Source organism: Perna viridis, chromosome 1 (genome assembly GCF_037379345.1).
Source record: "Perna viridis isolate PV_CMFRI_1.1 ecotype Kerala chromosome 1, ASM3737934v1, whole genome shotgun sequence".
In the NCBI taxonomy this organism is placed as follows: domain Eukaryota; kingdom Metazoa; phylum Mollusca; class Bivalvia; order Mytilida; family Mytilidae; genus Perna; species Perna viridis.
In genome coordinates, this window is record NC_142445.1 from 24,061,479 (window position 1) to 24,077,261 (window position 15,783).

The 15,783-nt window shown below is 31.5% G+C and overlaps 1 protein-coding gene across 1 annotated transcript in view; it reads right to left on the reverse strand.

Moving 5' to 3' along the window:
- Positions 1-15,783, reverse strand: part of LOC148627880 (voltage-dependent calcium channel subunit alpha-2/delta-3-like) — a 149,917-nt gene that overhangs the window by 26,714 nt on the left and 107,420 nt on the right. Inside the window, exons 12-22 of the mRNA XM_088581053.1 lie at positions 14,421-14,470; positions 13,878-13,988; positions 12,704-12,760; positions 11,452-11,529; positions 10,408-10,491; positions 8,435-8,539; positions 7,175-7,273; positions 5,482-5,543; positions 4,686-4,759; positions 3,945-3,972; positions 1,550-1,647 (exon numbers count right to left, since the gene is read on the reverse strand). Of these exons, the coding sequence (XP_088437179.1) occupies positions 1,550-1,647; positions 3,945-3,972; positions 4,686-4,759; positions 5,482-5,543; positions 7,175-7,273; positions 8,435-8,539; positions 10,408-10,491; positions 11,452-11,529; positions 12,704-12,760; positions 13,878-13,988; positions 14,421-14,470 (846 nt within the window). The remainder of the gene's footprint in view (positions 1-1,549; positions 1,648-3,944; positions 3,973-4,685; positions 4,760-5,481; positions 5,544-7,174; positions 7,274-8,434; positions 8,540-10,407; positions 10,492-11,451; positions 11,530-12,703; positions 12,761-13,877; positions 13,989-14,420; positions 14,471-15,783) is intronic.

The following is a 15,783-nucleotide window of genomic DNA, read 5'->3' on the forward strand; positions in this document are numbered from 1 at the left end:
TGAACTCTGTCACAAAGTTTATTTGCTCAACTCAGTAAAAAATCATGAAATTCCTGTGAAAATTACGTGAAATAATTAGCCTGTGTATGGTATTCATTACAGTTCCTATCACAAAAATGGTATTTTCTATACTTGGCAATGTTGCTGGTCTAAGTATGGAAAAAAAAGGATGGTATGCAACCATAAAACATAAGGTTTAATATCAAAATGTATGAAAAAAGATCTCTTTATGTATGTTTTAAATGTTTAATGATTTAAAATGACAATTCCATTCGCATGCATCTTGTAAATCTATTCACAGGACAAAAAAGAAAATAAAATATAAAAACTAAAATCCTCCCAAGAAGAAAATCTAGCTATTCAATTTAGTTGGCCTTATTGTAATTTTATCATTTAAGAAAAAAATGCGAAAATCTTTTCTTTTTCAATAAACGAAAAAGGCCTAAACAGAAATGCCAATGAAGACATTTGTAAGTGGTAATGAAGTTCATGATGTTATGTTAATATAGGAGAGCACCTGACTTTTTCTGTTTTTGTGATATGAACAAAGAGTTTTTAGAGCCATCTTGTCTGAATCAAGTTGCATTACAGGAATCAAATAAGATTGCTTTATTGATTTTAGTTTAATATCTTATGGCCGATATCTTAAGCATTTCAGGACAAGATAGATTACTAATTGAAAAGACCCTGCTTTGTACAAGTTGACACAATGAGGTGGATCTTCATGGTGCAAGCCTACAAAAAGGCATGCCACCTCTATCACACTCATTATTTTGTTTTAAAGTCAACTAGTCATCAATCCTTTTTTTTAAATACCAGCATTGCTTGGTGGAGAAGCAGTGACCAACAATTTTAAAGTCTGGTGTGACTTAGCCAGGGTTTGTACCCATGACATCCAATACTTAAGGTAAGCATGTTACCCTGTGACCACCAAAGCAGTTGTATCTCCAATGTGATACTGCAAACATGTGTGCTAAAATATCACATCAAAATTAAAACAACTGTCAAAGTTTCCTGTAACCTACCGACCTTATAGATGGATCAAAACAAAACCTTGTTTTCAAGTTCATGCAATTTAAAAAAACTTGGCACTACAGAGCCAATAGTGCCAAACATGATAATCATATGGTGCTGGAGTCATATCAAAATAAACATATTATAGTAATTAGATTATCAGATGATTCTCATATGTAAATATTAGCTCGCTGACCAATTATTATCATGAGATAACCATATGATAATCATATGTAAATTAAAACGTAAGTTAATCATATCACACTTGTTTTATATGATAATCATATGTAAATTGAAACATATGTTAATCATATCACACTTGTTACATATGATAATCATATCTAAATTGAAACACATATGTTAATCATATCACACTCATTTCATATAATAATCATATGATTCTAATGTATGGAATTCTTTGTGGTGTATCATGTGACCTATATTTACCTGATATGTCAAATCAGACTGTCAGATTCTCAGCAAAGACATTAAACCAAAGACTGTACTCAATTTTATCAGACTGCAAGTTACTTACATCCTTGTGCCTTTGTTTCATTATTTTTTCCATTGAACTTTTTCTTAAAAATTTGTCTTAAATCTGCAAATGTCTTCCACTCTTCTTTACAATATCTCCTGCAATGAAGTTTACATTGATGATTGGCATCTGAGTAACGATCTTATTTACTTCAACTAGCCTAAACATGAATTTTCTTGTGCTATGTATATACTCCCATTTGTACAGGAAGTTGATATTAGACAGCAACAAAAATCATTTACAACATATACTCCATGTACATAAAGCCACATATCAAATTTGAAATCAATCAATCCAATTGGAGTTGATATAATTGTGACAAAATTCAGATGCAAAGGACAGTTAAGGTGATTCCAATATACCATCCATTGGTTGAGGCCAATAAAGCATTGTGTCCTGCAGTTTGATTTTTCCTATGAACTTAACTTTTCATTTTGAATAAGACTATTTAATTAAGAATTTTCTAGGAAAGATATAGGTCATTTATTATCATTTAGCACTGTTATGTCCAGATTTAATTCAGCAAATAAGGTATTGGTATTTAAAGCTGTGCAACTCTTGTTTTACAGAGCATACAAAGATGATGTACAGGGTAAAAGATTTGGTCTTTCCATACCTGTTACCTTTTGAATGTCTGAAGAGGGAGATCTCCCTCTTTTCAGCTTTTCTAAGAGGGAGATTTAGCATGATGACCTTTTTTTGCAGATAAAAAGGATAATTTGCTAGAAATCTAAGTACAAAGATAAGACAAAGATATAAAATCTATGATAATCTCGTTTATCTACTGAGGGTTTCTAATCTAAATCTGAGAAATTAGTACAACAAAATGATTAATTATTTCTGAATTGTTTCTCGATTATTATGTTACATCAACACTGTATTTATATCAATACATTAAGGCATTTAGAATATAATTTGTGCAACATTTCTGCTAAGAGGGAGATTTTTTTGTGGGGTGGGGGGGGGGGGAAATTTGTGAAAGAGGGAGATTTCTGTCTAGGGAAAAAGGGAGAGTGACCCAAAAATAGAGAGTCTCCATCCTAAAGAGGGAGAGTTAACAGGTATGTCTTTCTCTGATTAGCAACAATCACTTTTTCAAATTTCTTAGATTTGGTAACTGGACAATTGACAAATGTGATTCCTACTTTATTTCAGACACAGATTTAAATAGCAAGGGAATGAATCAGAAAGTTAAATCTCATTCTCAACTGTCAAGGAAGTTCATTAAATGTTTGTAGTTTACCAACTCTATCTTCTGAACATCATCATTGCATTTGCTATAATTAGTATAAAGAATTAAGTGAACATGTCTTCCTGCATTTTAGTGCTTCTATAATCAATCTTCCGTAGATTCATTTAAAGTGTGATTCACTAATACAAAGCTGTGTCTGCCAGATATATCAGTCTAATGGAGTGAAGAAAATATCTGGTTATAAATGTGAAACCTAAATCAATCAATCTGTCATTTTAAAGTTTGACTGTCTAACAAGAAAAGAGTGTTTCTATGGTGTATCCATCTGCACCATGAAAACTGATTTATTCAACGGGTCATAGTTTTCCTTTCGTCGTTTGTCTACCCCGGATTTGACTTTTTATGAGCAACTCGGGTGGTGTTTCTAGAAAAACAGAGGACGCTTACCCTACAGGTGCACCTGGTCCATGCTTCAAGGTTTTAGTGGAGTCCGAGTTGCTCATTTGCTTTTATGACTTTGTATGTATGATTTTAGTTACTTTATGTTCTTTGTTGTGTATGCCTGTTTTCCATGTCTGGTCTTTGTCCCTGGATTACATTCTTTTGATTACCGCTATAACCTTGGTTCCCTTGATTACTCTTTAAAAATGTTTACGTGATTATTTAACGGCTGAGAGGTTATCTAATACTATACTGATACTGATACTATTCAGTAGATGGTTTACTTGGACATGTGGTTTATTTTTTAATTAATCAAACTTCCATATGGGGGAGGTTAAATAGAACAGCCGTTATTTTGGCTATGCCTAGGGAAATTTTTGTCACAAAAATTACTGTATTTGTCATAATAGAAAAGACATAATTCATGGAGGGGGTAGATTTGTACTTTGTATGTATGATTTTAGTTACTTTATGTTCTTTGTTGTGTATGTCTGTTTTCCATGCTTGGTCTTTGTCCCTGGATTACATTCTTTTGATTACCGCTATAACCTTGGTTCCCTTGAACACTCTTTCTTAAATGTTGCTTCTGTGTTAACTGTTACAAAAAAAGGAGTGGCAGGCAGACAGATACAGGTAAATAATATACCCTTTTTTCAGGTGGAGAATAACAAGGTGAATCTCTAACTATCTGACTCTCAAAAAGACATTTAATTAAAAACATACATCTTTCATAAATGTCTAACAGTAGAATGGCTTACTTACCATGGAGCTATCCTGATATTTTCATTTTCTACGAAAATAGGAAGAAAAAAAACTTAATTAGATCTTGTATTATCTAATGCCTGTAAAAAATATAAAATAAAAACACCAGGTCTAGACTTTGGTTCTATTTTTAAATGACTTAAACATTCTTCAATACATAAGATCCTCATACAGTAATCCTGTCACTTCAATTTCTTTTTCATAGTGTTTTCTTGATTCAGGGTTACATAATCAGTCTCTGATGATTTGGCCAGTTGTATGATTTATTTTAACTTTTTTCAATACAGCCAATAGTCAAACATTAAAGGTGCAGCTGTTTTAAAGTAATTTCAGTAAAAATTATTGTCACAGTAACATATGATGTACCAAAGATCTTTTTATAGCAAGTTGAATAGTTAACTTCAGGTGACCATTACTTGATAGTGAACTTGTTCATTTGAGAACAAGTTTTAAACTGTCCATCAGACATAGATTCAAATACCTATGAAATAATTGTACCAAAGATCTTTTTATAGCAAGTTGAATAGTTAACTTCAGGTGACCATTACTTGATAGTTAACTTGTTCATTTGAGAACAAGTTTTAAACTGTCCATCAGACATAGATTCAAATACCTATGAAATAATAGAAAGTTTGGTTTATTTCTCAATTGTCTAGGGAAATGTATCAGGTAATATTCATTTAATCATAAGGAGACTAACTCTATCCCCTGATCTTAACTATTTCACTTGCTATAACTAACCTTCTATGTCAATTGTATTATGACCACTGTAAGCTATAGTTGCACCAGCTTCCTGAGTTACTGCAATACCAAGGCTAAAAATTAAAATAAAAAAAAAACTAATTGAAACATATTCAAACACATCATATACTTACACTTTCACAATTTAAGTTAAGATTGAGGATTTCAATGGACCAATTCAGAAATTCAACTTCTGTCCTTGTTTACAATTTTGCATTGTCACAGCTTCCTTGTGACATACTTTTTGACCAATGAGGGACGTCATGAACAATGGCAATCCCAGAGTGCAATACATTTTCTGAATCAGTTCATTAGAGGATATAGGTACTGAACAATGAATAGCAATTTTATTTTTCAGTTTAAGGAGGCTCTACCAACTGTGCCCTACTTAAGTCCTCCATTGTAAGTGAATTCACTTCATTACTTCCTGGAATGCACAGTTCATTCACTAAAATAAAGGTTAAAAGTTAAAGGTCATAGATCAGATAGTAAAAATTGTAAAATTCAACTGTTATAAAACTGAGGTGGTTAAATACCATGATCTACAATTTCAACATTACTGTGAAAATATTTATATTTGAGGTTATCAATTTTAGTGGTTTAGGGGAAAAGCACAGGTTTATGTATTCTTGAATTCTTAATTTTTATTATCCTGTCATACAATTCATGTAAATAATCCTTTTTGTTGAGAATCAAATTTCATGGTTTACTTCACCCACGGTATCTACAAAAATTGGTACACCACGAACAATAGTGCTTTCACAGTATATGTAATGTTACAAAATATTCAACTCACTAAAAATCTGTATCAGTAATCTTCGAAAAATAAAATGTATATGGTCTAACCATTACTCTTTTCTGTAACAAAAACAAAATTGTTACAAACATTTTATACATGAGTAAGTGCAAATATTATAGGAGTTCATTCACATTTCTGTGATTTTTCATGTGATGAGCTTCAAATGCACTATTTTGGCATAAAACCTGTGTTAGAAGCTTACAAAACCCCAAATTTAGGGTTTATAAGTACATATGGGTTGTGATTTTGTATGTTTTAAGTGGAAATTTTCATTTAAAAGATGATTACAGCAAAACAGTGAAATGCATATCTGCACTTAGGTATAAGGAAAGTTCTCCACTCATGAAGAGGAGATAGCCTAGTATGAGAATGCCTCTTAAATTGTTATCAACCGTCCAGTTATGTTAATTTGGTATCATTTTACTTGTAAGAAGGTAAGCTTTCAAGAAATAACTAGAAAATTACAATATTTAATATTGCATTCTGCTTAAGCCAGCAATCCACAGTTTAGTTTAGTTTCATACTTTTGGCTAGGGATGAAAAATGACATTAATGGAAACCGGTGGTTGCTATAGTGATTAAAAATGAAGAATCTACTGTTGATAAAACATTTTCTGAAAAAAAGGGACTTTTAAAAGTATTTTGCAATGTTTTATATATTTTCAATGTTGAAGGGGCTTTTTTTCAATGACTATTTGACTTCATTGTGAAAGTGAAAGTAAGTCAATTTTTTACCATGCTAAATTTAATAAGTGGATTACAAAGTGAAATAGCTCAAAATCTAACAGGCGATGCCCATATGAGGAAGGGTTTTTGAAGTTTGAACAGTTTCAGGGATTGAAATAAAAATTTCAGATATTTTGCGGGAAATTTGATATTTTTAAACCTGATTTTTAAAGTGATAAATGTTACAAAGCATCAGATTACAAGACCAAAATTAGGCAGTTCTACAATACTGTGGAGTGCTGGCTATGCAGGATACCCCAAGAAACATTCATACCAAGTTTGGTTCTAATTAGTCAAATAGTTTCAGAGGAGAAGAGTTTTGTATAACTGTTAACGACTACGACGACGGCCGACGATGGACACCAAGTGCTGGCAATAGCTCATATGGCCTTTGGCCAGGTAAGCTAAAAAGATGTGTTCCTGACACAAATCCATTTAAGACAATGTGAACCTAGTGAATGATAAGCCGACAGACCAATGCATGTGTATACCATACATGGTGAGCATTTCAAAGTAATTTAAATGTCTATATATATAGAAACAAAGTTTATCTTTGAGGTCAAGGGTCAAGCTCATATAGAGTCATAAATGTACAAAACACATTGTCTCATATGCTAAAAAAGGTATGCCCATTTTAAAGATGGTATGACCCAGACAAGAATCTGTACAGACAAACAGACAGGTTGATTCCTATGTACCCAATGATTTTTGTTCGATGTGGGATACATACAGTCAATGAGGAAATTTTCATGGCGTTTTTTTTTGGCAGTTTCAGCAATTAGTGTACTTCAAAATTTTGAATTTTTTCAAATTGAATTTTAATATTCTACAGAGAAAATTTTCATGACAGTTCAATTTTCATATTACAGATCTTACCACAAAAATAGTGAATATTTAACAAGTGCGAAAATTTCATGGTTTACAGTAATCAAATCAAAGTGATAGATACCGATAATTCAATTACCTTTCCCGTTTCCGTACAATCATCCTCTCCATCGAAAGGTACCTTAACTTTCATAGTAAATGGTTTTCTAAACTTCCCTTCTAACAGGTGTTTCCTTAACTGGAAAGCGTACAAACAAATATAAACAGTAATGTATAATGTCATTCAAACTGTCATAAAAAAAAAAATACATGTACTAAAAATCAAATCATAAAAAAAAACATTCAGTGATACCCTGTTACATAATGGAAAAAAAAAGGTTCAAAATGGCCCAAACTACTTTTTGGATTGTGCTTAAAATTAAACTTAAACTGTGCAAAGTTTCAAAATATTCATTGACCCTTTTTCAAGTTATCATCTTGAAACTATCCAGGATAGACAGACAGACGGACACACAACTTTTGGAGGGTACACTCCAAAAATCGTCTACATTTGCATTGCAATGTTCTTGAATTGTTTATTGTGCATTTGCTTAGGGTTTTGAGTGCATATAAAGGCACAATAGAAGTGTTTGTTTAAACACACGATACAAGCCTTCATTAATAAGCATAATTCAGACATTCCTTTAAACACACATGCATGATTGAAGTGTTTCTTTAAATGCACGATACATGTGTTGGTGTAAATACATGTTAAAGGCATTTGTTTATTTCTGTAAACTCATAATTTGAATTTTTTCGGCTACTATTTCTATATTCTTACTATTAGTCTTTATTTATGTAAAATATCTACTATTTTTTCTATCTTAATTAATTGTAAGTGTTTTCATTCTTCGTTCTTCGTCGATCATGCTTTTAAATGAGTGTTTGTTCATCATGCAACTCGGCAAATGTTTCTATGAAAGCAAAGGACACTAACCCTACTGGTGCACCTGGTCCATGCTCCCAGTTTTTAGTGGAGTCTAGGTTGCTCATTTACTTTTGTTTCTTTGTATGTGTTATTTCGCTTATTTCATGGTCTTTGTTGTGCATGTGTCTGTTTTCCCAGTCTAGTCTTTAACCTTGGAATACAGTAAATTCTTTTGATTTCTGCTTAAAATCTTGGTTCCCTCAATTTCTATAACTCTGAAAAAAATTGCTTCTTTCTATCAAAACAACTACCAAAGAAGTATTTTTGAGTCATATTGCCACACAGTTATATAAAGTGAAACCTGTCTAACCCAAACCCTAAATAAGCTGAAAACCTATGTAGTGTCACTATGATGAAACTGCTCATCTAAACAAAATAATCATAAAAGGTAGAAAAAAGCTCATTAAACTGCAGGTTCTGCTAATACATTACCTCCATCAGCTTGTCTTCATCTTCAGCAAGTTCAACTTCTGTTATATCAATGTTCCTATAATCTGGATGGAATTCAAACTTCGACTCTTTTCCATGTTCACCTTCCTATGAAAGGAAATTTTCAGTTTTTAATATGACAATCATTTTCAATAAAAATATTAACCAGTTGAGAAAGAAGTTTGGAATCAAATATATTTCTGACACAAGTTTGTCACTGCAAAAACAAAAAAATTACCTTGAGGTCAAAGTTCAAGGTCATAGGCCACTATCCATGGTACATGACATATGGTCTTTAGGTGATCAACCCAGAAGCCAAATATTACAAGCCCACATCGAAAAAAAAAGTTAAGACTAGGACACTATTTTGTCATGAAAAAAAAATAGGAATTCGACCTTGATATCAAAATTCAAGGTCATAGGCCCAGTATCCATGGAATGTCACACATTATCTTTAAGAGATCTACTTACATGTTACAGATCAAAAACTTACATCAAAAGACAAAAAAGTTACAGCCTGGACACAAGTTTGTTACAGACAGATGGACAGAGTTATCACTATAGGGCAACCACAACTTTTTGTGGCGAGGCCCTAATCAATGTCTAGTCTATACTCCCTTAAGGATGTTCATTGCTTTGTTTTTACAAAATTTCAAAGGGCTACCAAATCTTTCATATAATTTAATTTTTATAATTTCATACTGTGATAGTTCCCTCCTTTATTCGTTTTAGTCCCCTAATTTGTTGGGTTTCAATTTTTTAATTCCCCAATTTGTTGATTACAATTTTTAAAATTTGTGATATATATTTACACAAAGCCAAATATATTAAATATATGCTGCTCAATTCATATGAAAAGCATATGACTGGATTACAATAATAATTATCATATGACTATTAATGTGAAACAGTCATATGATTATGGAATGGAAATATTGGCTTGGTAACATATGATGATATGTTTCTAAAAAACACTGAAACATATTACTCATATCACACTCAATTCACAAAATAATCATATCACACTCAATTCATATAATAATCATATCATCATTAATTCACATGATAATCATATGTTGCATTTGACTGGTTTTCAAAAGTGTGATATTTGAAATTTAATTACTTTTCTATCTAAGATTCAGGCAAAATGTGTACAAGGTGTGGCACATAAAGAAAGGAAATGCATAAATTTTATTGCAATATCCAAGTATTTTTACTCATAACCCTAGAAAAAAACCCAATAAAAGTGTTGGTAAAGATTGCCTCATTAAGATACTGATCGGGTCAAGTTCAGTTGAAATGCACTATGAAAAAAATGGTGGGAAAATTTTCCTGCACTTTTTCCCTATATAAGCAGCAAAAAAAATATCTAAGCCATGGATGCTTTAGGATCAATTTATATAGCTTTTTGTTTGTTTTCCAGATGTATTGAATATATTCGAGGCAAAAAAAACCAAATTGAAAACAATGATGTGCCAACCATTGCCTATTTTTTACACAGAATGGTACTTAAAGTGATGCACTAAATCAACCATCCATAAAGTAAATAAAACTTATTCTCAACATGCTGTTAATCTCACAACACTCGGACATTACTTAACTAACTTGATACCAAAACTTTATAAAGAAAAAGAATTATGTAGTATTATTTTTCTGTTTTTTTTTCAGTGTATTTAAAGCTAATAAATAAACCCTAACACATAAGAATACTTTCCTTTATAGCACATACAACAATGATGTTCATGAGGTAGTGTTAGTCTTGCCTTGATTAAATGACTATAACCAAATAAATTTCCACAGATAATGGACTGGTCCTCTAACATACCATTCAATACATATTGACAGAAAGTTCAAATCACTTTCCTTATTGACCAGTCAACTGTCTATGGAAGTTCAGCAAGTGATTGTTATTTAACCAATGAGACCAACTTTATCTCTTGAACATCATCATTGTATGCACTGTAAAGTTTTCATACCTCCAAATACATTGGCTTATAATTAGGATGAAACAAAACATATCCCTGATGAGTCACTACAAAGGCATAGGAGTTTGGTCCTAACTGCAATGAAAAAAAGGTGAAGACTTTAAGGAGGTAGACCTAGGGTAAGGGACACAACTCTTAAAAATCATTGGAACGCTTGTATTCAGCATTTTACATAAATCTTATATAAGCATCTAATTAACTTGGATTCATTTTATTCTGTTTCAAACGAAAGCTTGAGAGGCTTTGGTGAAATTGAATATAATACAAACATATCACTGATTTCATGAGTTATGTACCTTACCCTAGGTCTACCTCCCTAAACAGTGCAGATCACATTAAATCACAAAGGAGCAATATATTAGAAGGTTTGACTATTTGTTTTCTGTGAAGACTGTAAAAGTTATAAAATTCGCTGTGTACTAATTTTCGATAATTTCACATAGGACAAGAAAGTGCAAAAAATAAAACCTGGACATTGATTTTTAGCAATATGTAACACTTATCATTTTGAAACAGCAAAAATTAATACATGCAAATATGTTCACTTGAAGAATCTGTGAAAAATAGTGACAGCGAAAATTAGAATGTATACAGTACTTTATTTAGTTCTTTAGTGTTACACGATTTGTGTGTATTGTCCTTTTGGTTTTGTCAGTGTAGTCTTGTCCAAAGACTTTCCTCATTTGAACCTAAAATGTTGCCAAGTTTTCAAGTGTATGTATAACATTTATCATATGATAAATATGTTTATTTTATTAATAATAATTTTTACAATTGTTGCTAATTTTATCTATTTACACTTGGCATTGATATCTAAGTATAAAATATTTGAAATATTGTTCAACTTCCCTTTAGCTTCACCTAAAAAAATTCAATTCAGATTAAAATTTATCAATAAATATAATTCAAGAAGCTGTCAATTCTCCACTCAATACCACTATTTATAAGACATTAAATTAATTTAAAAAAAAAATAAAACATGTTTAAACAATTTACTTTTAAATATTCAGTAGTATATGTAAAAGTAACACTAACTCTGTTATATGGAATTAATTCTTGAATCTGTTTAACTGTAACATCAGTTCCAACAACTCCTAAGAGCTTATGGTCGCTCTGAAAAAAAAATAAATACATACAGCTATAATAATTAGGGTATAGAAGTCCCTTGACTTGGTCAATTTCTCGAGGTAATAACTGGATAATTGAGCAAATTTAAACTTCTATCAGATAATTAAATAGTTATATATTGATAGACAGTTAAAATCCCCTCCTCCATTGTCCAGTCACCTACCTAAGGAAATTTATTAGGGGAAAGCTATTCTCTAAACATCATCATTGCATGCGCTATAATGAAACCTTTCAGGTAAACATCCCTACAATAGACAAAGCACTACCTAGACAATAACAAGCAGAAGAACTGCAGACAAACTAGTAAACCAGACAAAATCATTACACCCTTGAAGTTGAAGAGGATGTTATTACTGCAATTCTTTATACAATAATAAAAATACTGTTATTGTTTCTAAATAAACCAGAACTTTTTACTAAAAGAACATTACAAATTTTTTTCTTGCATGATAATAGGAATACATCATCCTAAATATCAGTAATTAAATAAAACCAGACATAAAATATTTCTTTTGTATTCCTGAGATCTAAATAAAGATACACGATACGAGATATATTTAAAAATCAACATTATTCTCCAGCTTAGAGTACAGCTGCTCCATTCAACAAAAAATCCCTTCTACAAGCAGATAGTTATGTAAGAAATCTTACAAACTGTACTTATTATTACATCAAGCACTCGGTTATTGCTTCACACTCAGAGTTGTTAGGTTTTCTTGTCTATGCATGGGATCAGAAAATTTCAACAACTCATTTGATTGAACCACAAATATCTTGTTAAACAATGTTGATTACGTAACACTAGCGACATATTAGAATGGACACATAAATAACCTGCTTAAATTGTTTTTTGTCTGTAACTTTATTGGTTTCAATATTCACAGCAGTCTCATTTTCAAGAATTGTTCCTTAACAAGTTAACTGAAGCCTTTGAATAATTTCTTACATAATTTTCCCAAAAATGTGCTGTCGAACAATGTTTGACAGAAGTGTTGAGTAAAAGGCAACTAAATTGTCTAGTTAGACAATCTATAAGTGGTATTTTTCGTAAACTTTGAAAGTTTCTTTGTCTAATGGAAAAACAATTCAGTTTGTTGTCACTCATTAATCAGGTTTAAACATTACAGTGTTATAGATATGATGACCTTTCTGTACTTACAACATTTCCTTTTAAATCATATACTGGAGAAGCAAATGATGTGATGTACTTTAAACCCTGAAATGGAAAGTCAATGTTTAATGATTAACCTTTAACCTTTAAAACAATTCATAAGGGAGGTTCTTCATCATGGACACTACAGTATCATGTGAAAGACTTAATAGTAAAACCAAATTTTGATGTAAAATTTAATTATTTATAATTTACAACAGAAAATATAGTAGTTTTAGCTAAAAACTTTCCACAAATCTTACATTTTTTATGTGGGAAGTTCTAAATTTTTCTTTGAATTTGTGGGAGTCTCCCTGGTAATGTGGTAGGGTTAACCAGTATCTCAGATTTTAGGAAGATTGGAAGTAAACATACTGTAAAAAAGAAAATTAAGAAACAGAATTCCGCTAAAAAGGGGACAGAAATTGGGTCTTCTGTTTAAGCCTACTTAATTAAAACATATGCCTATTTGTCAGTTTCTCACTGTGACACTCAAGTATGATAAACATTGTAACCCATTGTGAATAGGTTTCTGATCATTTAGAACACTGAAACTCACTGAAAAACACTTATTACGAAATCAAATAACCCAGTTCAAGCTGACAAAACATGTGATAGTGAATAGAAATGATAATTGAAGTGTAGCCATCTCTTAAGACTGGAGTATAATTTTGTCCCAATGAGACTTAAACTATATCTATTGCTTTAGTTTATCAGAAGTTCAGTGTATAATGAATTTCCAGAATATTATTCCGTCAACAGCTGATAATACTTTCTACCCATTTTCAACAGGACTATAATTACTCCTTGTGCCTAATCATTGCTCTAGCTTACTATATATATATATTTGTTGGAGTCATTGCTCTAGCTGCCTATATATTTATTTGTTGAAAGTTTCTATGATAAATCCAGCACACACTGATCTGTTGATCATTAATTTGACAACATTACTAGCAGCTTTCTAAAGCTCTTTATAAATTAGCTTTATCATCAGAAGTTCTTGTGATAAATGATGCAGAAATATCATTCTGTTGATAATTAATTTGACTACTGTAAACATGGCTAGTACTGTTTCTTGCACTCATTATAATCCCTCCCAACATGACTAGCACTGTCGCTTGAGCTCATTATAAACCCTCCTAACATGAATAGCAATGTTTCTTGTGTTCTATGTATATATTACCTCATCTTTATTATCAGAAGTTTCAGTGATATAGTCAGCATACACTGAAGTCCAGATATGGTTTTTTGCTTCGGAAAGTGCTAAGGGTTTACTCATCACTCGAATGTATTGCTGTAATTAATGAAAGGTGTTGATTAAGCATAAATTTTCCCAGCTGGGAAACTTAAGTAACGTTCATTAACTTTGAAAATGACTAAAATACAATAAAAAAGAAGTTAATTCTTTAACAGGATTAATACTTGTACCCATTTGTACCACTGTACAAATGTACCACATTTTGTAGGCATGTAAAAAGTTTTAGCATGAGAAGATAAACATTCATGAATGGGGAAAATGTAATATAAAATTCTGAGATATCAAGAAAAAAAAAACGCTTAAAAGTAATGTGAAACATTTCTACTGCAATAAAAAATCAATTTGTTTTAAGCAAAAACAAAACCATCACAAAAATTTCCAGTTACTGCAATCACAAACAAGTCTGAGTTTTTGCAATAATAAAACCATATGAAAAAATTTAAATTTCAAAGATATCTTTTACCATACCTGAACATTTTCTTGTACATCTGCCATAGTAGAAATATGTGTGTAGTAACCTGAAAAACAATGTATATGACTTAAATATGTTAACAGTATATGATGAGTATTAGTTCTGCTTAAAACCAAAGATTAAGTAGGATTAACAAGAGAGTATTGCATGGCAATACAAAGTCTCCCACCAGAAGAAAAATCTGTCGAAGAGAACAGAATGCAAACTTCATGTATAATATTTTAATGAAAAATAAGCGGAAAAAATGAGTCTGCATTAACTTAGTCCAAGGGCCATAACTCAGCAAAAAGTCAATGGACTGGAACAAAACTCAACCTTGATCTTAACTTGTCCAGTTAAGTTATGTACAAAACATGTAATGTATATCTCTAAAGTGCCAATTTTGAAATCATGTGGTCACATCAATTGATCTTTAGGAAGTTCCCTATACAAAATCATTCCTACCATCTACTGAACTACCTAAGTCATGTAAAAGCTGAGATATATTTGTGTAGGCTGAAATTGTTTCATCATAGGATTTCAATGGCAATTTTTAGTAGCCACAGACACCCACTGACAGCTAATGGAGCCTTGCAAAAAGTAAACTTCTTGTAGAAAGCATTGAGGTCATTACACCTGCCAAGTTTCAAAAGCATTGGCATCTGTGGTTTCAGAGAATCCGACCAATCAGAAGCTAAAATTGTCTCTGGTGGCCATCATGAATAACTAAGAAGAACCAAAATTTTAATCACATGTTCCCAGTGATCCCTTTTATTATTTCTGCCAAGTATGGTTACCATTGGCTTAGTAAAGCAGAGATATAGGCTGAAATGTATTTCCTTGTACAAAGTTTGAAAATCAATGAAATATTTTCAAAATCAGAAAAAGTCAATTTTTTGGGATATTGCCCTTTTGACCCCTTATTACTCAAATTCGGTAAGAGATATCTGAAATCTGATTAAAAAATGTAGGCAGAGATTACATAAGAAATCTACTTAAAACAATAATTTCAAAATCGGACCAAAAATTTTAAAAAAGTCATTTTTTTTGGAGTGTGACCTCTTTGACCCCTTATAACCTGAAAACTGTAAGAGATATCATTCTGATTGAAATATTCATTAGGAATCCTATAAAAAAACTAGAAGCCTAGTTTATCACAGGAGCCCCCATGTCATTTGTTAGTAACAATTTTTTTTATAGTAAATCAAACGTGTCTTTAAGACACTAATGATGCCCCCACTCACTAGATTTAATTAGAAACATGTTTATTTTTGTATGGAGACATGGTTTGCAGATTCAGAAATCCTTCCAAAACTTGTGGTATTCATGTTCTGTTGGTTCAGTTCAATCCTTCCAAGACTTGCAATGACAATCTGTTCC